General features: G+C 36.9%; 1 protein-coding gene and 1 long non-coding RNA gene across 2 annotated transcripts in view; one reads left to right on the top strand and one right to left on the bottom strand.

The window, feature by feature from the left end:
• CNTNAP4 (contactin associated protein family member 4) overlaps window positions 1-26,300 on the bottom strand; it is a 199,721-nt gene that overhangs the window by 122,750 nt on the left and 50,671 nt on the right. The window contains exon 3 of the mRNA XM_064642346.1: window positions 1,670-1,863. Coding sequence (XP_064498416.1) covers window positions 1,670-1,863 — 194 coding nt within the window. The remainder of the gene's footprint in view (window positions 1-1,669; window positions 1,864-26,300) is intronic.
• Window positions 15,581-17,898, top strand: LOC135407136 (uncharacterized). Its single transcript, XR_010426717.1, has 2 exons — window positions 15,581-15,637; window positions 17,671-17,898. It is a non-coding gene; the product is annotated as an uncharacterized LOC135407136 (long non-coding RNA).

Raw genomic sequence — 26,300 nt, 5'->3', positions numbered from 1 at the left:
AGACAGCTTACAGAGATAACAGGCAGAGGAAATCCATAAAATAAATAGAGATTTAAGAGTTTCACTCCAAGACTATGCCTACATATTGGTTTAGAGAAGAGAAAATTTATTTTCCTAGAAGCAGAACTCCTAAATAAAGATACATAAAAAAGATCAATAGAACATCCCTGAATTTGATGGTTTCCATCCTTGAATTACGCATCACTGCCTGCAAGCCATACCTTCAATCTGCATTGCAATCATTGAAATAATCATTTTTTATTAAGTTTCAGATAATGGAATTGAAGTTCTGCTCTTCTCCTCTACAGATCTAACAACCTCCTTATCCAATGCCTTCATCAGCATTTAACTATTTTTTTCAGAACTTTTATTTGATATTTTACCGGTGGCAATATTCAAGAAATAACTATCTACATCACTGTTTGCAAACCAATATGGGATTTGAAAAGAGCCCTCTCTGAAGAGCTTGAGCTGCTCTACCTCTCAGATATGTTTTATCAGTCTGTTTTAAGATGAGCAAAGACAATATTGTAGCAGCTTATGCTCATTTGTCATTTGGAAGATTGATTTTCTTTTCTCACTTCCCACAGCCATATGGATTAGAAACTCATTTATTTCCCTTTGTTATGAAAACACAATCTGAAGCAGAAGTATGTAGCAAATTCAAAAAGAAGGATAATTATGCAACAAATAAAACACTGGATAATCTCATTATACCGTAGATGGGTTTTGACAATAAGAGTGACTAGAACATTTTGAATTAAAAGTCAACAAAATTAAAATGCATAAAATGAAATACATATTAACATAATGTTTAACTGCAGCAAGAAACAACTGAAGGCTTAGAAAAATTTAGAAATTAATCAGCTCTATGTATGGACACAAGAACAGAATTAACTTGATAGGATAAAATAATATACCACAAGTTCCAATATTCTTTCTTTAGTCCAAGCTGCTAATCATTCGGGATCAAGGAAAGATGCAACCCTTGTATACAACCATATAGTCCACTTTTTCATGTGGATTTTGGGCATCATCTCTCTGGTATTGTATAACCTTTGTTTTCACTAAAATTCACACCAATGATGAGTTTTGCAAGGCTTATTAATTATTATTACTAGCTACAAGGATAATCAGAGATAAATGTCCTCGAGCATCAGAAACTAGGCTCTGAATTTGATGACCAAAAATTAAATATTGCTTCCTTTTTTTTAAAATACACTGGGATTTGCTTGGTTAAGACTTTGATTTCTTTGTGTTATTTCATTTTATCCTTACAATTAGATTTAACGTTCCAGAAAAGGTAAAGCAAGTATTTTGCTTTGTTTTGGTTTTCTTCCCCTAAATAAAAGGCAAATTTCATGCAATGGGATCAACACTTTTGGGAAAAGAACTTTGCCATATATAGCAAGACAAAAGAGATTTTGTAGCACGGTTTTAGTCCTCAAAATAATTCCTTCTGTCTTAGTGGAGTATTGCTACAGCAAGAGTTTTGATGTTTGTTTGCTTTTTTACAGTCTTTCATCTCTCAAAAGCTAAATGACTTTGTATATTTAATTATCTACACACTTCAGGTGTGGTTATTCATATTCCACTGCCTTGCTTAGATTTACAAGTCTCTTTTTAAGTCTTCTGCAGAAACTTAATTCTCATTATTGAAATAACATACCCAAATGCTTTCTTCCTGACGATACTGCTTCCAGTTTCTTCCACTGTCACTGAACATCAGAAGGTAACTTGTTACCCAGTCTGAGCTCCCATAACCACCTTGAGTAGCAACAGCAGTAATTTCGGTTCTTTCGCCAAGATCGATCTGAAGCCATTGATATTTATTGGACACGAGTGGAGACCAGCCACCAGCACCTTAAAAAGAATGAGAAGGAGTGAAATGTATTCCTAAAAATAAGGATGTTAACACAAAATTTGTATATATACGTGTATATGACACAAAACTTGCAAAACTAAATCAGTTTATTTGAGCGACGCGATCGAATGAAAGATGTCCTTGTCCAAGGTAGGGGGTTTGAAACTAAGTGGTCTTTAATGGTCCTTTCCAACTCAAACTATTCTATGATTCTATGCTTCTAATTCAAGATATAGTTGCACCAAAACTGTCTTGGTGTTATTTAGCAAGTATTATAAAAAGTTATACAAATTACTTGATATTTGTAACCAAATGTAACAAAAGTGAGATCATTGTGAATTGATTCACACCCTTTTTTTCTCTCTCTAAATTCTGTAATGAATTTTACCGAGTAATTTTTAACCAATTAGACCCTTCAAGTCAAAAATTCTGAATTTTGTCTTTTTTATTTTATACATCTCAGTTTTATCTTATGCAGACTAGAAGATCTCCCGAGGCCCTGTCTACTCTGAACGATTCTGCATGATTCTGTTCTGTGAGGCCTGGATACAGAGGCTTGCATGTGAAGAAATAAAGACTTGTTGGATGACAAATTTTGCACGTGCCTCTTAAAGTGACCAAGAAATTTGTAGGCAAAACAGTAAGACAGTATGAAGTATAGACATGTAGTTCAATCACAGACACAGCCCTTTGCAAACATAAAATTTCACTCAAAACGTAAGAACTAAACTCCTCCAGTATTTTAATTAATCAGAAAGACATGCTGAAAGGAAGAAGGACATCATATCAATTCAGTGCTCCCGTGTCTTCCCTTGTTTGCCTTTATTTATTCAGATCATGCTACTAGCTTGTCTATAAAGCTGGGTGGTAAAGGCCATGGCAAGTCTCAAACGATCTCATGAGAAAAAAAATATTGGTTTATGAAACCGCTCTGCAAAATCTGCAAGTATCTGCAAAATCTGGTGATTTTTATTAGAGAACAGTGTGACAGAAATTATAAAAGCGCCATTTTGTAAGTACAGATTGAGCTCTAACACAGACAAACACAAGAGGCACCTTGAAAAGTTCTTAAGGCATACATGCACAGAACAAGAACGGATATATCTAGTTCCCACAACAATCACTAAACACTGTCCAATGCAGAAGTAGCTGCAATCCAATCTTATGCTTGAATAGGTTTCAAGATGTAGAAATATTCACAAGCAAAATAACACATATGGTTTACTTCTATTCAGAGTCATGATTCAAGTTCTTAACATTATCTACTCCAGGGGAAAAAAAGAAAAGAAAAGAAAAAAGAATTTTTACTTAGGGATGTAAAACTGTCATTTAAATATGGAATAGTGGGAAATCACATGGGTGTTCAAAACACAAAAAACGTGAGGTTCATTCTACAGGGTAAAGTAAGTGGAAATACTGAAAGAAATACATACAGTTCCACATATGTAAAATATCTTTGTCCACACATTTATGAGTTAATTAAAACATGATGGGATTAAAACTATGGGTGGAGTTAAATACTGTGTAGATTTTTTAATATTTTTTCCAAAATTTTAATATTTTTTTCCAAAGCCTTCTCAGAATGCTGTGTCACTGGGCAAAGCTTGGTGACATTTTTGAACTTTCCACTTGAAAGGCAGGGTTGTACTCTAGTCAACAGCAGTGGTCTGGCAGGCTGTGCTGAGCACATAATTCTTAAAACCCTTCTGCCAAAAAGCATTTTCGCTTGGTGAAACTGCAGAACTTTATTCAGAATGAAGCGATAGAAGTTATAAAGATGTAAATGAAGATGTAAGTAAAAAATGCCTGAAGAGCAGTCAGTTATGACAGTACCACTTGCTACCAGCCTGAGGAAGATACTCCTGTCTTTAGTACTGCATTTTCCAGAAGCTTTTGCGAGGCACCATCAGACAGGCTGTCGGCGAACGCCGGGATTACGAAGCCTGGAAAGAACAGCTTTAGAAACAATTCCATCACAGTGGCGGCTTCCCGGGATTGAGTGAAGGAGAAAAACAACAACTACTTACGTTTTCTATTGTACAGGTTTTCCCTGAGCTGTGTAGTTCCCCCAGCCCACACGGCCCCATTTGGAACCATGTTGTTTCCCCTTCCGCCTCTGCACAAGCAGGACAGGCTGCCTCACCCACCTCTCCCCAGTCCCTGGTTCTGTCACTGGAACACGGTCCTTCTATATCCCCCATTGGTCAGTAGAGCCCTCAAGCCATTCCCTTTTGTGAAGGAACAAGATTCAGGATGGGAGAGGTTCCGGGAGAGGTTCCAGGAGTGGAGAAAAACATACAGCAACTGACAGGACTTTATTATATGGATCTTACCGTTTTTATATGGACTTTACCATTATTATGTGGTTTCAGATATGTATATTGCATTATATCCACACTACACAGTGCACAGCCTGGGCATGTTCAGGCTTGTCATGAGTTCTGCCTGCTCCCTGCTTCCCTGCTCCCCTCTCTGATAGGCTGAAGAAGTTGCAGAGAGGAGACAGTTACCATTCGACCTTTTCTTCCCTGGTTCCTCCCACATTCTGCCCCTTCACCTGTGTCCCTACCCCAGTTTGTTCCCTTGATTGCCTGTCTCATGCTCTACCCCATGTTCTAGCCTTTTGCCTGCCTGAACTCATAAAACCCCGACACCCCTCAATAAAGCATTCCATTTGCACCTCTACCTTGTCTCCGGACCCGTCCGTGCTGTGTCACAGCCTCGTCCCTCCTCGGACTGTGGCACCCTTGCCCCCAGACCTTGGCCCAATCACGTCCCTTCTTCTTTCCCTCCCCCCGAGCCCACATAAACTGTGGGAGTTTCGAAATAAAGGTCTTTTTGCCTTGGAACCCAGAGAAGAAACTTGGCTGCTCTCTCCTCCTGCCAAAGAGGACCACGTGGCTGGGTGCTTCTCTGGGTAACCTCCAGAGGGGAGTCCACACTCAAGCTCTGTTAATTGGTGCCCATCAGCCGGACCACAACAACATTTTCTACCGTGTAGAGATTTCCTTGGACGTCCCTGGGCACAGGCGACAAAGTGATTCTTGGCTTCCAGCTCAGACAGACTCTGCAACTAAGCATTGGATTTCGACCTACCGAACTCAGAAGGTAGGCCCGCAGCTGTACAGTTCAAGAACTCTGTTTTATCACATTCATGGGGGCTCTGTCTTCAAAGTGGGAGCGCGACACTTACAGACGCTTAAAAGGTCTTATTTATTTGCATGGACACCTGTTAGACAAGGACTCTTTAAAAGCACTGATTAAATGGATTTTAAACACAACCATGTGCTACCCAGCCCCATATCATCCCAGGAATGGGACATATTAGGACAGGAATTATGGAGCGCGATACAGACAAATGACTCTTTAGCTCTGCCTGGCTAGCTGAGTTGGTAGAGCATGAGACTTTTAATCCCAGGGTCGCAGGTTAATGCTCCACGTTGGGCGCCAATTAACAGAGCTTGAGTGTGGGCTCCCTGCTGGAGGTTTCCCAGAGAAGCACCCAGCCACGCAGTCCTCTTTGGCAGGAGGAGAGAGCAGCCAAGTTTCTTCTCTGGATTCCAAGGCGAAAAGATCTTTATTTCAAAACTCTCACTGCAACATGCTGCACTACATTCCATAGAAAGAAGAGAAGGAAGCACAGATACACAGTGTCCTAATGCCAGCTAATGTTAGTTGATTTGAGGGATTACAGTAAAGATGCAGTCCAGAAGCCACGTGTCAGCCCTCTAGTGACCAATGCAACACAAGACCCATACAGAATAACCACGGAGCAAAAGCAGCATAGAATCATAGAGTCATAGAGTCATAGAATCATAGAATCAGCTGGGTTGGAAGGGACCTCCAAGATCATCAAGTCCAACCCTCCATCCACTACCACTGTGGTTCCCAGACCATGGCACTGATGCCACATCCAGCCTCATCTTAAAAACCTCCAGGGACGGAGAATCCACCACCTCCCTGGGCAACCCATTCCAATGCCTGATCACCCTCTTTGTAAAGAATTTCTTCCTAAAATGCACAATGCCTCCAACAAAGTGAAGTCACAGCTGGACCACCACTCAGAAACAGCAATGTTTCCTGAAGCACTGCAATGCTCTGGTTCACACGATGCTTTCATCTGCCAAAGGCTCCTCAGGAGCTCTCCCGTCTGACTGTCCAGCAGCCAGCTGTCCTCCCAGCATCTGCCTGCTCCTGAACCAGCACAGAGAGGAAAAAATACGTACTCTTCAAACATATATCCTACCAGACAAGAGCCAGAATGATCACAGTCCTGCAGTAAACACTAGTAGAGCATGTTAACTCCTCACCCAGCGTTTTATCATCTGTTTTACAGTGTGTCCTGTCCTTGCAGCAAGACTGATGAGTGTGACAAACTGCAGTCACTTTTTGCTGTGACTGGCTGCATAATAGGTGTCAGAAGGATCTTGTTGAAAACCAGAAAGGTTTGCCAGATGTTTGTGCTGCATGGTGTGGATGTTTCTGGAGAGATCTGGAAGGAGATCTCCTAAAGAGACTCTGTGGGGAAGCAAATAAATCCACGGAGTGCAACACACTCATATGTTCATCAAGACTTTGACAAAATACATGAACACACAGAGACATGCTAAGATTTACAGGAATGTAATTTTGTGCTCCTTAAACTTCCTGAATAATTGACTTTGAATTCTTCACTTTAAGTCTCTAACTTTTCTTTTTGCCTGTGTCATTTATCTAAAGCACACATTTTCTTCAGTTATTGAGTGTGCATTCTAACAGTCACTAACGAAACATCTTTTGTTGTGAGCTAAGAGCAAATCAGAAAAATAATGTTCACAGGGGAGACAACCTGTATCTAGAGTTTTTTTTTTTTTTTAACTTTGTTTCAATAAGTGTTTAACCCTCTTTATTTTCCACTATCTCTTGCCAATATTGAGGTTATTTGCATGCACCATATCAAAAAACCACATTCAATCTGGCAAAGCATGCAAGTTTCATGCTTGATTCCTGTTAAAACCCCCAAGCATTGCAGAGTTACTTTTTATGAAGAACATGCTGACTTGAAGCTGAACATACAGCTAATACATGAAATGTTTTTCTTTCATTTATTATCCCTATTTTAACTTTTGAACACCAATGCTTATAAAACACATTTGTACACATGTGGTGTAATTCTCTTTAAATTTACTGAACACAGTTAGCAACCTCGTACTCCATTTTATGTGATATTCATAAATAAACTGATTATTAAATGATGAAAAAATGTCCTAGTATTTTGATATTTTTAACACATTAAAATTGATTAGATTAAAATTGAAGCAATCATGCATCTTTTGTTTTTCAAATTTTTCCTATGAATTTCCATTACTCTTGATTTCTGTTTCTTCAGTCTCTTCAATTGTCAAACAATAAACAAGATTGCTGACTGTAAGCTGTCCTGGATGTTGGCACTAAATTTACAGGAGAAAACCTGTTTTCCTTCAGATAGTCTGTATTTCTAGAATTCCATTCTTATGCACTTCATATGTAGTTTGAATTCTATTATATTATTTTCCTTGCTTCTGGAAGCCAAATATCTTCTGCCTTCCCCCACGACCACGAATATAAACACATCAAAACACTGAATGGGCACTATTTCATTATTCTGGCTCTTGTCTAGTAGGATATGTGTTTAAAGAGTATGTATTTTCATAATTCCTTAGCTTCACTGGGGTGACCATACCATTATCACTAAGACATTGAAAATAGAAAAAAAAATCAGCAAGATTAGCAAGTAGCTACAAAGGAATAAAACCAGAAATGGCTGAGGAAAAGGTCCAAAAACTCAAATCCTCGACAGAAGGAGTATTGCTACAGTGGATCTGGAGTGCTATATGAGGTATAAAACTTGACCTTTCTGGCAGAAAATGTATTAGGTGATACTTATGCTTCTCAAACTGGCTCGCTGTGGTCATCAGGCTGCCAGGCCCCTTTTGCTTCATTATAAAAGCTCTGAACTACATAGAATAGAAACTGGTTTAAAGATTTCCCCTTGGTATGAACAGCACCCTACTTTTTGCTTCTCCTGCTCTGTAACTACCATTGCCTGTGTTGTTAAGTAAAGCACAAAGCAGTTCACACTCATATAATGAACTCACAGTTCATTATATCAGCACCACCATTTAAATCACTTTCAAATTCAGTCAATTTTGTGCATATTTAATTGCAGTAACTCCAAGCAATGCGTATTAGTAAAAGTTCAGGTTTAAAACTAACACAGATAAGAAAGGATGCTTTCTTTTGATTAATCAAACTCTGTAATTCCCATATGGATCATTTAATAGAAGCTGGTTTTAATTTCAAGTCAATAAAGCTGCATCAGGGATGAATTTGCCTCTACTTATTACAAAGCTGATTTTCTACACGAGAATATCTGACAACTGAGGCTTCCTAGGCTTTAAAAAGTCAAATGAAGTGTTTTACAATATTCAACCCCCACTAAAGTACCAAAGTAAGAAGTCATTTCATTTCTCAAGCTGAAAGGCAAGGCACCATCGAGAACTATATAACTATAAATCGAGAACTATAAAACTGTAGGCTTATACTTAGATAAAGAGTACAAGGGTTTTGTTCTCTAAGAGTTTATTGACTGATGAGAAGGATGGGGGGAGGGCAATGTCTGATAAATGGTGCTGATGCATTGCTACCAGGTGACAACCCTCTGGGACCCTTAAAAAAGTGTCTACAGTAGAAGTACTGCTTGGATCAAATGCTTGTTTTTTTTAGATTTTAGTTCTCTTATGCTTAAATCAGGCAATTCAAGAAACAGAGCTCATGCATTTAGAAACTCGCATTTGTTAGCCCAACAAAGTGCCAGAAAAGTAATTATCAGGAAGAACCTAAACAGCCAAAGATTCCAATCAATCTAAATCACAACTTGGCCAGTTTTTCAGACAGGCTATGGAAAACCTATTACAACAAAGCTGTTCTGAGTGGTATTTCAGTGATAGAACAGGGATATAAGCCTCAAAATTTGAAACCAGGGAAAGTAAAACTTAGAAGAGATGAGGGACCCTGAGCTATGAATAAGAAATACTGGACACAGTATCGTTTTTTTAACAGAGATGGAAAGTGGCAGACAGGGCAGCTAGATCAGAAGCCAGTTCTTCAGGAACTGCTTCATATATAAAATTTCTGCATGGTAATGTTCAACCACATTTTATGAGAGCTGCTTCATCTTTTGCCTTTGATCTGTAGCAGGATGCTCTGTCTGTGCAGGTAAAACAGGTTGAACTCTACCATATTTTCACAAGATATCATTTATGGATAGAGAAGCAGGATTACACTTTTTGGTGCTGACAGACACACTGAAGAATGCCAAGACCAGTCTGTCTCCTCGATCTCAAAGCTAAACATTCTTTGCAGTTTCCCCTCTATTTTAGTATGGTTTAAATAATGTATCTGATTCTGAAAGTTATAATGAGTTAACTTTGTGGTCAAGAAATGAGTGGAGAATTCTTGCCTCTTAAAATCTGAAGAATGAGAGGAATTTATCTGACTAATTTCCAGAAGTAAGTATAGAAATAACAGCTACTTTTTGGCGTATCCATGTAAGAAAGCTGTATTTTTTGAGCAGTATTTCACAGGTGTGCATAGGCATGCAGAGCTTTGTCAATGGGAATCAGAACTACTAAAAAAAATCAGCAAATTTTGAGCTAGGTAGAACAGAAAAAGAGCTATATAAATGCTTCAGTCAGACAGTTTTCTAAGGGAGGTCAGTTTAGCAGCTACTTCAGTGGCCTCAAAGGCTTAATCTTGTAGGAAGGTCTAACCTAATTTTAAGATCTGAAACTAAGTATCAGTGGAAAAAACAGGTATGATCTTAGAAAAGAAGGAGCAATTGCATTTATTTTTTCAAATGTCAGAATATTTAATATATAAGGAACTTAACTTTCAGAATTGTGACAGGCGTTATAAAATGAATATTAGGTTTAATAATAATTTGTGACAAGTACAACTTACTATGTCAAGAGGCGTTTCAGAGGCATTTTGGATTTGAATCAGTGCAACAAAAAGACACTAAGAAATGGTATTAATAATGACAAACTTTGATCTACTTTGCTTCAGGGAGTCAGAACAAGGTAGGTAACTTTATTTTACCCTCCCTCTTCTGTGTTAATAGTAACTGTTGAATGAGTGAGTGAGTCAGTGAATCCCATTTTACATTTCATCTTCAGAAGGCTCTGAATACATTTCTCCTCAATTAATCATTATGTAAATACATCAAGGAAGCTAGTTGGATAAACTGACATAGTTTATCAAAAGAACTCACTGGCAATGATTCAAAGACCTATCAAAGCCACTACTTTTTGCTGGGATTTTTTTATCACCAGCACACCACAAAGCACTGTGAACAAGTGGTCTACACTGAGCAGCAACTCTTCTGTGAGTTGGAAAGCCCAAGTTTGAGTAAAAAATTCTTCTATAGGTAATGAAGCTGTAATTGTGTAGGATATACTCTGAGCCACCCTGAGCTGCTCCTGCAGTATATTAAAAAGGTGTGTCTTTTTTTCTCCAGCAGCAGACAGGTACTAGAAAAATGTCCTTCCAACAGACTTGCACTGGGAAAAAGTTCTTGTTCTTCACAGCCAATGTTTCCTGGGAAAAATCATTTTGGAACCGTGTCAGTTCATTGCAACATTTACATCATTCTTGGATATTACCATCCACTTTTACTTCAACAGCAAACTATCTCCCTTACTAGGATTTAGGTACTTCACATAGCTAGCAGGTATATTCCTTTTTGGCACATATTCTGACAATAGTCCAAGGCTGAAAGTAAGACTGGACTTAATCTGGGAGATTGTTTCATTCTTAGGAAAATGTACTCATGAAATTGTGCTGTCCTCTTTTCTTTCTCTAGTCTCTGGGCATATCCAGGTTTAAGATGCTATATTAGTAAATCCTGCTGCCTGTGAAGTTTGATTCACTACTTTTAATCTTTAACCTTCTCTCTCTCTTTTTCTCCATCAGTGAAGTGAGGATCATTTACACCTCATCATTGTAAATTTTACCTGAGGAGCTCTTTTTGTTCATAGGTAGGTGATGCATAGAAAACTTCCTGAGGAAAACAAAACCAAAAAAGATCTCACTGCCACCATCTTTCTACACCACTTAGTTTAAGCAGCACTCTCATTTAAAGTTCTGTACTGATGTGATTTCTACTTGTATATTATGTCAGCTAATATAAACCAAAATGAGTGGAAATGGAAAATACGTATTTATTGTATAAATATTTGTTACAACGAAACAAAGAAAACAATATCTCTAACTCAAATACACTGTTCATCACAATTTGATAAACTTACTCAACTCCTTTCAGGCTAATAACTTTTTACATGTTCTTTACATATCAGCTGCTTTCACTGAACCATCTATCCTTGTTTTCTTCAGTGGTCTTGCCCAATTTTATGCAAAACCAAAATTTGAAACCAAATTAAACCTGGTTCTTTTGCATTTAGCACTGTTCACTTCAGGCTAGTGTGCCATCCCAATATTTTATTGACTCTGGTCACAAAATTAAAATAAAAGGAAAGCAAGCTTAAAATATTCTGTATTGATCAGCTTGCCTTAGTATATGTGGCACAAGAAGACTGTGAGAGTTTTAAATATTTGCCACTGTGACAGTTTCTGATTATGTCTTCCAGGGTAATTAAATCAAATTTCCTAATTCCAGCTACAAGCTTCAGTGATGTGAATTACACCAAAACACAAAAATATGTCTACCCAGATTATATTTCTCTGATCCTGACATTCATTTATGATTTGTGTTCCCGTCTTCTTAAATATAAATCCACCTCTGTAATTTTAATAGGAAGTACTGGCTTTATTAAGAGCAGATTGGCACAGGTATGGAATAATTAATTTTTTTCTAAACTGTCCTGTAAAAGAGGTAAAGAATGTTTCAGATATTCTTGTATTTCCTTGAGCATTTGCACACTGCTTTGAAGAGTGTTAAACAGCAATATCAGTCAACTGTAAAAAGAATGGCAACAAATTGAAAAATAATAATTGAATAATAATAATAATAATTGAAAAATAATACCAAACTAAATACTAAATAACTAGATATATCATCTCTAGTTGTACTTAGCAGAAGGATATGTTTGTATACTTTATCAGAAAATGAGCAGATGAACATGTTTGCTCCTGTTGTTTTTACCACTGCTTTAACATCAATCCTCCATAATTCACTTTCACTTCTGGAAATTCTATTTCAGCCTTGAAAACGCTGATTCACTGACTTTGGCACCCGTTTCAGCACACATGGTGCAGTTAGTCCAGCAAAGCAAACAGATCAAATATTGACACCTGCAGCTTCCAAGCAAAAATACTCCAAGTGCGTATATTTAAAACAGAAAATCTCTGTTTTATTTTCATTATTGTGGGTATAAATTACTCCAGCTATCAGCAGGGGAATGCTGGCCAACTCCATCTGCTTGTGGGCCTGCATGAAGATCTGACACACACAAAGAGAACATTGTTTTTTAAGAGAACGGGTGCAGCACCATCTTTCTGGTCCTTAAAAATCTTATGTACACAAGAATATGAATATCCTGCACTAGACTGACAGGTGATCCATAACTCCACTGAAATGTCTGGTCTGATTCCATTTTGACTTTGTGTAAGGCACGAGTGTCACAATCTGCCTGTACCACTGGAGTTCCATTTCTGTACATTTGTGAGCTCCTTGACCTGACAAGCACCCAAAAAGATGAGATGAAACTGGTAAGTGCAACATCTCCTACACATACAGTATTACCCTAATTTGGTGTTTGATTCCCAGCATTCTGTTTACTTATAGAATCACAGAATCAGCTGGGTTGGAAGGGACCTCCGAGATCATCAAGTCCAACCCTTGATCCAACCCCACTGTGGTTCCCAGCCCATGGCACTGATGCCACATCCAGTCTCATCTTAAAAACCTCCAGGGATGGAGAATCCATCACTTCCCTGGGAAGCCCATTCCAATGTCTCATTACCCTCTCTGTAAAGAAATTCTTCCTAATATCCAACCTAAACCTCCCCTGGCACAGCTGCAGACCCAGCCCTCTTGTCTTGCTGAGAGTTGCCTGGGAAAAGAGACCAACCCCCCCTGGCTCCCCCCTCCTGTCAGGGAGTTGCAGAGAGTGAGGAGGTCTCCCCTGAGCCTCCTCTTCTCCAGGCTGAGCCCCCCCAGCTCCCTCAGCCTCTCCTCACAGCACTTGTGCTCCAGTCCCTTCCCCAGCCTCGTTGCTCTCCTCTGGACCTGCTCCAGCCCCTCCATGTCCTTCCTGAGCTGAGGGCCCAGAACTGGACACAGCACTCCAGGGGTGGCCTCACCAGTGCTGAGTCCAGGGCAAGAATCCCTTCCTTGGACCTGTTGGCCACCCTGTTCCTGAGCCAGGCCAGGATCCATTGGCCTTCTTGTCCCCCTGGGCACACTCTGGCTCCTGTTCAGCTCCCTGTCCATCCCCACTCCCAGCTCCCTTCCTGCCTGGCTGCTCTCCAGCCACTCTGTCCCAGCCCGTGGGGCTGCCGGGGGTTGTTGTGGCCAAAGGGCAGGACCCAGCCCTTGGCCTGGTTGAACCTCATCCCCTTGGAATCAGCCCAACTCTCCAGCCTGTCCAGGTCCCTCTGCAGAGCCCTCCTGCCTTCCAGCTGATCCACACTCCCCCCCAGCTTGGTGTCATCTGCAAATTTGCTGATGATGGACTCAATCCCCTCATGTAAATCATCAGTAAAGACATTAAACAGGACTGGGCCCAACACTGATCCCTGGGGACACCAAGGTGACCAGATCCCAACTGGATGCAGCTCCATCCCCACCACTCTCTGGGCCTGGCAAATATCTGTCACATGACACAGCACTTTATTAATTTGCATCTATTGATGACACATTATGCCAGATCCTCAGCTGGAATGGAAAGTTAGTATAACTCTTCTTAAGTCACTCTGTTTAGTTTCCAATCATCTTTTCCACACTGATTTGAATGTTAAAATGTTGATAACAGAAATTTATTGTGGAGTTTTCAGAAAGTCATGATTTGACTAATCATTTATCTTCTACGGTTTAATATTCCCACTCTTATAAAAAAGAACTAAAAATAAGATGCACTATTCTTCTTCAAATCCGAGTAAATTTCTGGTTTTGTGTATTTGTGCAATATCTGTGTTTTTCACAATTCATGGATTATGATGTCAATACTTCACCACATAATTTGGAAGTAAGCCCCCAGGGGTAAGAAGAGATTTGAACGTTTCAAATTAAAGAAGGACAAACAGCCTTCACTCCTGACTCAGTTTTGTTGGCATAAACCCTGAGAGGATAAGTATTATGATTAGAAAAAATAACATAGGGAAAATAGAATTCAGCCAGACTAATGGAATTTCATGATCAGCAAATATAATCACATCTGGCTTGATTATCAGAAGATAACATCTCTGTTGGTTAAATGCTTAAATGATAAGTAGTACAGCTATAAATATTAGCAGAGTTTTATTATTGTTTCATACAACTTTGGAGGACATTTATTAATTAAGGTACCTAACAATGAAGAAAAACTGCAGTTCCACTCATTTAAATTTCATCCCTGGAACAAGGCTTTATTTTTCAGCAATCTGGATTTTTTTTATTTTTTTTTCCCCCAGTATTATAATGACATTAGTCCTCATTTGTGATTTTCAAAAATATCATTATAATGTTTATGAAACTAAATCAACCAACCTCAACAGCCAAATGAGAAATTCAGGGATTTAATATTTGCATCAGCTTTAAGACAACTGGTGTATAACTAATGCACAACTAAGCTGTATTATTTATAAAACATTTAACTTAAAAGCTTTTCTCACACTAAAAATTGTGTATTTATGCATATTCAGATCCCATCTTTTTAGAGCATCATAGCTTCTTGTAATGACAGTCATTATGGAGAGCAGAACTACTGGAATCAGGTTATATAATATATGTAAAAATAAATAAATCATAGTAGTTGTTATGTAGAAAAGTTTCCACAGCTTTCAGAAGAATAATATTCCTGCTGTAAACCTTGATGAATTTCACAATGCAACTTCTGCAGGCTACTATCATTCCAACTCTATTTTTTTCTTCATAAATATTAAAATATTTAAAACATTACACAGAATTTTTTTAAGGAACAGACAAAATGCAGCTTAATGTAAGCCAGTGCAACTTATTAATATTTATACAGTATTTTCTTTCTTTTAAATATTGATTTTGTGAACTGTCATTCTTTAGCATGAGTCTGATGAACAGGGAGTTAATCCAATATCAGCAATTACCCATTGTATGTATATAAGTTATGCATCATATATATATATATATATACATCATATGTATATATCTACTAAAAAAAGAGAAGCTGACAGTATTCACCAGAAAATCAATTATATACACACACACATCTCTTAAAGTCCCTTAAATTTTAAAAATATATTGCGTATTTGATTTAGAAATGTCAGGTGGCTAAGAAATGTACATTACTAACTGGATTGCACCTGGAATTATGAACTCAATAACTCATTTCTATTTAGTCCTGGTTAGCCTGAAGAGATTTAGATAAAGATCAAGGCCAAACTGGTTAAAAGCTCTCTAAGAATAAAAACACACTGCCTCTAAGATATGTGAATTTGGAGCTTGAAACTTCTGAGATGTTATGCTGTCCACCTGATAACATTTTATTTTTTGGTTTTGCAGATTTCTGTCTTTATGAAGAAATTTTGTCTACTTAAGCAGAGGAATGAAGATGTAGTCCAGTAAAGATTTCTTCACAATGAAAACTAATATTTAGAGAAAATTGATCTTTGATATTAAATAAGTAAAGGACAGGGAAACTGATAATTAATAATTAACGGAAAATAGTTTATTAATTATTCACTAATATTTGAATCTTTTTTTTCAGTTCTCATTTGTAAAAAGAAACAACCTCTACTGCGTGACCACTCTTTTCTTTTACTGGGCTATAACAAAACCAGAAGCTAAACAACAGGGAATCATTTCCAATTGCTTTTGCCAGAATGTTAGTTTTGTAGTTGTGCAATAATAACGGTGTTGATGCAGTGTAGGAAGTGTCAAATACTGCAGTTTTTTGAAGAGATTATATTCTCCCTACCAAGGCTAAACTACTCTCTTATCTTAAGAAAAGACCAAAATAGTAGCCAAAACTTCACAAAAAAATATATGACACCCTTCAACAAGTATGCCAGCAAATGAAAAGGAATGGAGATATAGCACATAAAATTTGGATAGGGAGGTCAATATGATCTTAATGTTGATAATCAAATTTAACTGGAACTCTCAGCAAAAAGATAATTTCAAACAGAAATAAAGCTGCTCTCCTAGTCAGACCATAATGCTGCAGCAATGCAGCAGATGTTACATTAAAATAGGGTGTTTAAAAAGTCAGATTCCACAAAGGTATTTGTTGGAAAGCAGTGTAATAAGCTCTTCCAGTTTTGCCATCAGAGACATTTTATCCCACACCTCTCATCTCCCACTTTATACAGGCAGACACCAAATAACACATAGCAGGTTGCCCAAGTTCTTCTAGCTGTAAAATTTTTATGTGTTTCACATATTAAAGTTTCATGGAGGAGCTTCTCCTCTGGCAGGTAATTAGGACTTTTAGAAAGCTATTAACATATAACTATTTCAAATAAAAACCCCTAAGAATGTTCTATTCTTCAACACTGGTACAGGGTATACCCACAGTATCACAGCCCTATCTGGGGGTGAGAGGGAGGAAGTTAAATTGAATGCTTTTCTAAACTACACTAATATAGAATGACTTTGGGTAATTTTAAAATGGTAAAATCAAATTTACAAATATATGATACTCTATACAAGTGTATGATACTCTTACTTATCTACACTTGGGTAGCAGAGTGTTGATGGTTCAGAGGACAAAGTATAGTCACTAGAAAAAAACCAACCAGAAATATTATGTTGTTGGGGTTTTTTTCTTATTCAGTATCTGCCAATATACTATATGAGCTACCGCAGACATCAGAGATCTGATAGCTAAAATTCCATTTTCAACTCCTATTCCTTAAGTAATTTAGCACTAGTAAGTACATTCTATTTTACCAAATAGGATAATATATAAATGGGCTTGGAATGGGCCACAAATCAATCCCAAACCTGACCACAGCTGATCATATTATGGGAGCCTTTTATACCTGGATGTCAGCTCGGAATTTGGATTGCCCAACCATAGCTTGTCAAGAACTGACAAGCTCCTTCCTCCCTTATTAAGTTACAAGAAATTGAAAAGATATAGATCTGGATTCCAAATTCACTGATCTGTAAAAAAGGTAGGAAGAATTACATTATAGGAAATCCTGGTGGTATGGTTTATTATTAAGGTTATCCATTATTTCCAGGTATTTCAAATTCTGCCAGACTTATAACTACAGTGAATTCTTTAGTGTCTCGGGCTTATTCTCTTCCTTTTTCCAGTTGGGGTTTTTTTGGGGGGGGGTGAAGGGGGTTGTGTTTTGAGTTTGGTTTTTTTTTTTAGTCTGAAAAATGCCTTCAGCAATTCTAATGTTTATATCAGGGTTTTGCTAGTTATCAGGTGACTAGTATGTCAAGAGTATGAGCTTTTTTCCCCCTTTTCTTGTCAACCACTGCATTTGGCTGACAGATAAAATGGAAAAAAATAATCAAGATATGTTATTAAGTAACCCTGAAAGGTCTGCCTGCACTGGTCCACTGAAGAACTCATGCTGCTGAGATTTATGGGCTACCACCAGGTACCAGAATTGAAATGAGGAAATTTATTTTGCAGTTCATTTGCCCCTGCTTCCTTTATATGATGGGAAGACAGAACGAGAAGACATGGGGACAGAACATTGTGACTTGAACTGGACTTCAGTTAGAGAGTTTGACATAACTACATCAGATTCATCATAAATATTTCATGTGTGAAAATATGAAGAAAGTCTTTAAGTAAGCTGAAACCAGAAAATGGTAATGAATGACACTCAGAAAGAATAAATTGTGATCCTAGAAAGCATATGTTGAGTTTGGGGTTTTTTGTATATTTCAGGAATAAACATGGATGTTATGAGGTGAAAAAAAAGATTAAAGATTGCACAAATGGAAGATAAACTGATATTGCCAGTAGGCAACTTTTATAATACAGATGAAGATACTAAGTTACAATTTGCTTTGGATTCAATGAGACGTCGAAGGCTCGTTGGTTCCAAAACTGAATCAGTTGCAGGTAACTTCAATATCCATAGGGATTTTGAGGTAAGAAATGTATTCTGATGACTACTTTCATGGCAGGATACCCTGGATCTGCAAGGTCGCTTCTTACATGTAACAGTCAACCAGGAGCATTCCTTTAAATCTGGTTTGAATGTCTGGTAGTTCGACTGGGAAACTGAGTCCTGGAAACCTGGATTAAAGGCCAGAAGGACATTTGGGACCATGTAAGCCAAAACTGCCTCAGCAAGTAGAAGCTATGAAATAATTGTGCCTTTGCCTCTCCTGATCTCAGAAACTGTGTAAAGTTAGGGAAATTGGTGTATAAGGCACGTGAAAGTACTTAAGAGCTAAAGCAGATGGAATACAGCCAGAAACTGCACTGGGAATATTGCCTTCACTAAAGCAAAATTTTGGCATTCAGAAAGTTCTTCCTGTTTGTAATTATGTATGTCCTCCCAGAATAAGGCTCCAGCTGCTTCAGATTCTGCCACTTAGGTCAAACAGTCCAGCAGTATTGATGCTGCCATTCCCGGTGTTATAATTCCATGTGCCAGAAATCCCAGTTCAACCTGAACCTTACCAAATTCTTCCTGGTTTCTTCACTGCTCCCAGGCCCAGAAAACGATGGATACCTGAGGGAGAACTGCTTAACAGTGGCTCACAAAATCTCACTCAGTCTTTGGGACTAAAGTGAAAGACACAGATCAGTCACACGGATGAATTTGGAAACATTTTCAAGAATTCTGAGAAATACGAACACACGCGACTTTTCTGGATCCGTGAGAGAAAAAACATCTTGCATGCTCTCAGGAAATGAGAACAGAGCCATGGTGGGTTTTGTGCTCTCTCACTTTAGTGTTCTGGTGGTTTGAGACCCCTAAAAATCCAATTTCCAAGTCCAAGCCCCCCTCCCACAATTTGTTGCAGTGTGAGAGGTTTTTCCAGACATAACACAACTCAGTATGGGGGGAAGGGAATTAAATTACAGTTTATTATACAAATAAATACTATAATACATTATATACACAATTCTAACTATCTGTCCTATGGTAAAGCAATATATTTACATTAGACCAAGTCCTTCCTCTCCCTCCAATAAAAGTTCAGAAGGGAAGAAGGAAAGATCCTTTCCACTTTCAGGGCAGCAGTGTCTCTCCTCTTCAAATGTAGCAGTTGTAGCTGGATTTGTCGTAGCTGGAAGATTTCTCTCTCCATTACAATACAAGGGGGTCTTCTCTCACCCCTCAGCCCTTCAGCTCCAACCAAAGGTCTCTCTCCCGTGGGCTGCAAAGCAGGGACAAAACTCACTTCACCAGGGTCATATCACAAAGTGCAGGGGCATCTTCGTGACAGTCCCTTCCTCAGGGGATTCAAACTCCTCCTGACTCAGAACATTTAGGGCAGCTCTCAGTTCAGTCTTTGCCCCAAGCATCCTACCAGAGCTCCTTTGCTCTGTCTCAAACTGCCAGCGTGGTAACAGCAGGGGGGCAAGGCCACTTCCTCTGCATTCTGTCCTGGTCCAGCTCTCAGGACGTCTCTGAGCTCTCAGCCATTCTCTCTCTCTCTCCAGCTGCTGCTGCATTTCGAGACTCCCTAAGAATTTGGAAGTCCACCCCTCCTCTCTAGGAGGTCTCAGGGTTTTGGGAAAGTAATTCAGTCTTGCCCCCAAAACAGTCTCTGCTGAGTTTTCTCTGCTTTGTTGCCAGCTCTCTCTCCTGCAGGAACATCTCTGTGTCTCTCAGTCATCTCTGTGCCATCTCTGCTGCTTGTTATCTCCTTTGGCTCTCGACCACAGTTCTCTGTTCAGTGCTGCTCCACCACCGCTTTCAGTGTCTTCTGCTGCCCACTCACAGTGGAGAAACTCCCCCAGCCTTTGACCACGGCACCTGATCCAGTTTTAACACTGTTCTGGGCTTCCACAGCTCCCAGGGGGCTCCTGGCCCTTCTCCCCTCGTGGCCTAAAACACGACTACATCTCTTCCAACTACATCATCTCTTCCAGTCTGTTATATGTTGATTTCAAAGGAGCAAAATGTAGCTTGTGATTGGCCCTGCACCCAGAAACAACACCCCCACGAGGGGTCACCACTTTCTAACTCCAGGGGAAAACACTTTTTACCCTAGGACAACTCTGAAGAAACCCACGCATGCATCTGGTCCCTTTAGCAACTCTGCTGGTTACAGTTTGATTACGTCGGTCCACTGGAAAACTTAAAGGCACAAATTATGATCACGAGATTAATTTTACATGACAAATACTCATGTAACAGCAAAAATAAGACATTTTTTCATTGCAATTACAAATAGAAGGCGAGAGGGTTTTTTGTTGTTTTTTTTTTTTTTTCTTCTGCCGTTTCATTTTCACACATGCTTGTATCTCTAGCACTTGAAAGATTAAATGATGAAAGCTTTTCCCTATTTCTTCAGGCTAGAAAAGTAATCAAGCCTTCTTAGTTCTCCAAAAGGCAAAACAATCCCTTGAGGAAACACAGTCAACAATGTAATGAGTTGTGAAATCTATGATTTTAATGGGTCATTTCATTTTTGCCTGAATGGCTCTTTCATGACTAGTCTTCTAAGCTTACCAATTTCAAGGTTGACTTTTTGCTAAATGTAGACAGCTGGTCTTCAGCAGGAAATTAGTATCTAGGCCTGTGATTTTATACAGAAATTACTTATTATACCCTCCCTACATAATATATTTTAAAACTATTACTGCTCTGACTATTAGAGGATGTAAAAAAGGGTAACTTAGGAAAGAAGTCCAGATAAGAAAAAAAAAATGATTTTTGGTTTATGAAAAAGATCTTATACCTAAATATTTGCTACAGTGCTAGTGGGAAAGTGCAAAAAGCAGAATCACACAGAAAACAAACCTACTGAATTAATACTTTAATATATAAGAATCCTGATTAATCATTAAAAAAAATCAATAGCTAGACCAAAATCTGTCCTGGTTTATTGCATTTTAGATCATGTGTAAGGCACACACAGTTAATGCTCATAGTACTTTTACTCATGTTTCTAGTGAATGTTTGCTTCTTAGCAAAATGGATATGTATAAGGCTATGGATATGTTAAACTTTGCAGAACTCTGTCAGAATATTTACATTTTAGTAGTTCAGAATAGTTTACCTCTAATAGCTGTACTTTGAAAAACTGTAAAGTCATCACTGCTTAAGGATTTTTTCAAATATCAGCTACACTCAGGAGCAATTAGTTTCTAAACAGGAAGAAGTGTCTCTTTTGCCAACTGGTGTTCACTTCAGAATGCAATACTCTTTTTAACAATGTAATGAGTCCCACATTTATAAAGTCAAAAGGATATTTTACAGTTAACAAGGTGAGAATACACTGAACACCTAGAGAGACAAAACACTATCTTAGCATAGGTCTAAATAAAACAACACTGCATACATTGTCCATTAAATTCCAGAATTTAATGAAGGTAAAATATCCAATTAAACTCTCATGGTCTATCAATCAAAACATGTTTATAAGATTTCTTATAAGTTTTTGGATATAAATATTGCAAAGATATATTGAAAAACATGAAAATGCTTCACTGAATATCGTATGAAAAATCTCTTGTGGAAAATGAGATGGAATAAAAGGAGAAAAACTAAAATTACCCAAGGAAAAAACAAATATATTTTTCCAGTTCTTTCTCGTCCTAAATCAACTCTGATTTTGTTTGATCTGAGGTACTTCTACAATATTTAAGAATCTGAATTCACTTTTTGTGGTCTGCTATTTTTTCTTTTGTTTTGAGCTTAATTAAAATCAACGATTTTATAAACGTTCTTAGACTGCAAACATCCTATTTCAGAATTAGAGACATACAATAACCTCAAACAAAGGGTTCTGCTTTCCAGGTGTAAATTTATTATCCCTCTCAACAACAGCAAAAGTGGAGATCCCTCTCCATCCTTTCGTTCTATATGTAGAAATCAGGTGCACTCAACATGAGGCAGCTTAATCCCTTTTAAAACACAGAAGTCGAAATATCAAGGCTGTCTGAAAACAGATTTATCAGTGAGATCCTACCATTGATCTTTTGACAATTTATGCCTTAGAATCAACAGACACTTTTGATTTCCCATCAGAAAGACATTCATCTTTCTCCAGCTCAAGGATCTAATATCAAAGGAAGACTTTGGCTGCTTTATTTCTAAAAATAATGAGCACAACTTTTTACCCACAACCCAAGTAAACCATAACGCTGAAAAAATTTTGGGTGACGTCTGTTTTATACGTTTGTTTAACATTTTTGTTTAATTATTAAAATTGTTTCTAACATTCCCCTTTAAAAATTCAGAATGCAGCTATCATCATACATGATGCTAAAAGTGCAAAGGTTTCTGGACTGTGGTTATGTTAAAATTCCACCCTTGAGTCTCTTCTCTTGCAGCTGGCAACACCGGAGATCTCAGTTGTGGATATTTTTAAATCAATGCCTGATCAATGACACTAATTATGTACTTAAAATCCCATCTGCATTTCAAAATCACATTAGCCTAGCCATACTTGTACTGTCCTGCTCCCACAGGATATTCACTAATGTATATATTTTGTTACATATGAGAAATTTTAAAATGAAGAGATCGTTTCAATTTATCAACAAAAAGTAAATGTTGATAAAATGGGGAATAATATTTCTATATTGTGTTACCCACTGTTCTTAGCCACTATTGAGCAAAACATATTTTTTCAAGATGCAAATGATTTTAACTAAGTCCTTCTCATTTTCCTGGAGATTTAGTTAGTACTAGTTTCTCGTGGATTTTTATTTATTTATTTATTTATTTAAATAATTATTTTTCAGGAAATTCTGTTTTGGATTTCAAACCTCGAAAAGTCTTGAAGATTCCTACTGAACTTTCAGATTAATTATGTATAGTTTGAGAATGAATAATCAGCTTTGAATACAATGAATAACCTCTCCTTAGATGCATTTGTTAATGTGGGTAACAACTTCATTTTGGATTTTGTTTTGAATTTTCATTTAAATCTGCTTCCTCAAACAGGACTATTTAAGGTTACATTTCTCTTTGTTTATCTTCTGGAAGCCTAGGTAAACTCACACACTATATAAAGGAAGATGATTCTTTTACCTCGAGATACTAAAGACTGAGCAGCTTAATTTATTGGTGATCTTTTAGTTTCCTTTAACATCATTCATAATATATAATATTATATATATATGTATATGTATATGTATATTGTGTATATATATTATATATATAATATGTTACATATATGTGTATATTATATATACTATGTAATATTATATATTATATATTTATTATATATTATATATTATATATTATATAATATATAATATATAATATATAATATATAATATATAACATATAACATAACATAAAATATATAATATATAATTTACAAGTACAACTGTGTCACTAGGAAGAGACAACAACAACAACAGAAAGAAAGTTAAAGAAATTATTTAAATTCTAGAATCTTCATGACACTGCAATTTAGGTCCCTAATATTTAAAATTTTAAAATTGAAGGGGGACTGTAAACCCTACAAAATATGCAAAGCAGCTCTCATGTCAGAGCATCCATGGCAATTTTAGAACACACAGGTGAAGGCTTTTTGGAGCAGGTACAAGTTCATAAATTGTTTAACTGCAAAAAAATAACTAAGAAATATCTTTGATCCTGCAAATGTTGAAAATATTTCTTTAAGGTGCAGTACAATCCATTGATTCTTAAATGACATTAATACACAAAAATGCATAGCACTAGACTTTGTATTACTCAAAAAGAATTCTTCATTTTGTTAAATAATGACAGACTAACAGACTAACAAGTGTACTGGGTTTCTGTTGCACTAATTTTCATGATATAACACTCATTTCTCTGTCAAAATCCTTACATACAACAGGTTGTAACTGAAGATTATTCACCTAGAACATAAATTATTCATGTTTTGGAAGAAAAACAAAAGGATATAAGTTAGACAAAGACTGCTCTTCTTCATCCGGCCAAGAGGCCAATGAAGTTTATTTAAAACAGCAAAGAAATAAGAAATCACTGTCCATCTCGCCTCAAAAGTCCAGAGCAGCACCAGTTTGTGACAGAAAGTTTAAAAAAGTGAATGAAAATTGCATTATGTATGTAAAAATGCATTTTGGATGCATAATATCATTATCTAATTATATCTGTGTATTTCACTTATTCTTTATTATTAGATCTAACTTTAATATTGAATTTGATTAAAAATTTTAAAAATAAAATCCCATTAATGGGCACTTTATTTCTGTTCACTTTTATAGCAAAAAGATGAGACAGAGACAAGTCAGTAACTTTTCACCAGAAAAATTCCTTTGTATCTTAGTGGATTTAATATCATGAGTTTGTTACTTTCTAAAGACACGTTTTGTGAGTGTCTCATGTGCTTTCAGCTCTTACCTACTATTTTCTGAAGTTGCTTAGCTCATGATTTTCTGTATCTTTGAGATATCTAAGGATTTAGACTAGAATGTAATATAATAAACATTGCATAATAGTATAAAGATTATGAAAATATTTAGATGAATTATTAGTATTTGATACTAAGGGAAATAGTGACTAAAATATTTGTTAGAATGACACCATTTTGTAGGGTTTTGAGACTGATTTAGTCCAGGAATTCTGAGTTCTCCATTTATCTGTAGACCCTAGTATGGCTCTGACATGACAGTGTAATGGCAGTATGAGCAGGATAATAAACACCCAAAAAAACCATGTATGCCAAAAAATTGATTCCTAACAGGCTAAGGAAAACTATTTTAAAGGAGATGTCCAAGTAAAATCTTGGAATTTTCTGCAGGGGCACAGTAGGAAAAATGTTTCATATTTCTAGATTGCTTCCCTTTAGAATTGAAAATTTCAGAGTTCTTTAAAAATGGAAAATTTTCCGCTTTTTTTTTTTTTTTTTAAATTTAGGAAATGTTTAAATATCCCCAGTTTGTCCAGTCTAGAAATCGGTGAACACTTTGGAGTGCTTTTGATTTTTCAGCAAAAAAATTCCAGCCCCTCTCCCCTTGCCTCAAACATGCAGGAAAAAATTGAGGAAAATCAGGTGCATCATCACTTAGAATGTATTTTTGCAACCCTCGAAATATTAAAAGAGGTATGATCTTAAATTTTTCATTACTGCAAAGAATGCTGGAAGTCAAATTCTATCGTGACTCTCTAAAAGCCATCACAATGATTCAATTTTTTTCATAAAATTTAGCCTTTCTATAAGATTTCAAAAATATTTTACCTAAAACCATCTAAACACAGAATATCAGAATGGCTATATCCAGATTGCTGGTTTTTATTATATTAACTTTAACAAAGGGGATAGCAGGGGCTGTAGTAAATTTAATTTTTGAAGTAAATTTTATTTGATCTTTTTAAAAAATTGTTCTCTTTTTTTTTTGCTCTATCCCCATAGCTCTATTTCAGGTAGAAAAACAGACCCAAACAAATTTCAGCAATAAAATACCCTTATTAACATTTCTTCTCTGCATTTCACCATAATTTGATTTTACTATTCCACTGATGAAACACATGAAATAGCTGGTTGAAACCTTTTGTTATGCTTTCTTATGGTTGAATGAATTTTGACGACAAGGCTGGAATTAGGTTTCTAGAAATAACTGTATGAATATTCCTAACTCCTCCTAAATGTTCATGAAATCACAATGGGCTGTAAATATTTAAAATGTTAGTAAATCTTTGATCCTATTTACTCACTCTGCTTAAGAGAGAATTTAGTTTTCTTTTTCTTTTTTTTCTCTTTCTTTCTCATTTTCTCTCTTTCCTGCTCTCCTACACCCTATTGCAATATCAGACTCACAAGACATACAGATACGAACACAAGACAAAGCAAAACAAAAGCAGCATAAATTTGAATTTAGACATAAGTAATACTGCCCCAAATTCTACCTTTAATGTACACTTCAGAATTTTTTAAAATCATGTGAGTGTAACGTGTGCACGTGCAACACCATATGCAACTTTCATATGTGGCCAGATATTTTAAGGTGTTTAATACAGATGTTAAAAACTTTTCCTACAGAAAAAGTGAAGCTGTACAATGGTATTAAAGACAATTTAATGATTAATATACTGAGAGATCAATGGCAATGTTCTCACTGAAAGTTGTAATTGTTGCCGAAGCTACAGAAAAAAAATAAATCTATGA

Source organism: Pseudopipra pipra, chromosome Z (assembly GCF_036250125.1).
Source record: "Pseudopipra pipra isolate bDixPip1 chromosome Z, bDixPip1.hap1, whole genome shotgun sequence".
Classification (NCBI taxonomy): domain Eukaryota; kingdom Metazoa; phylum Chordata; class Aves; order Passeriformes; family Pipridae; genus Pseudopipra; species Pseudopipra pipra.
Note: the sequence above shows the minus strand (reverse complement) of the source record. Positions and strands in the feature narration are given on the sequence as shown.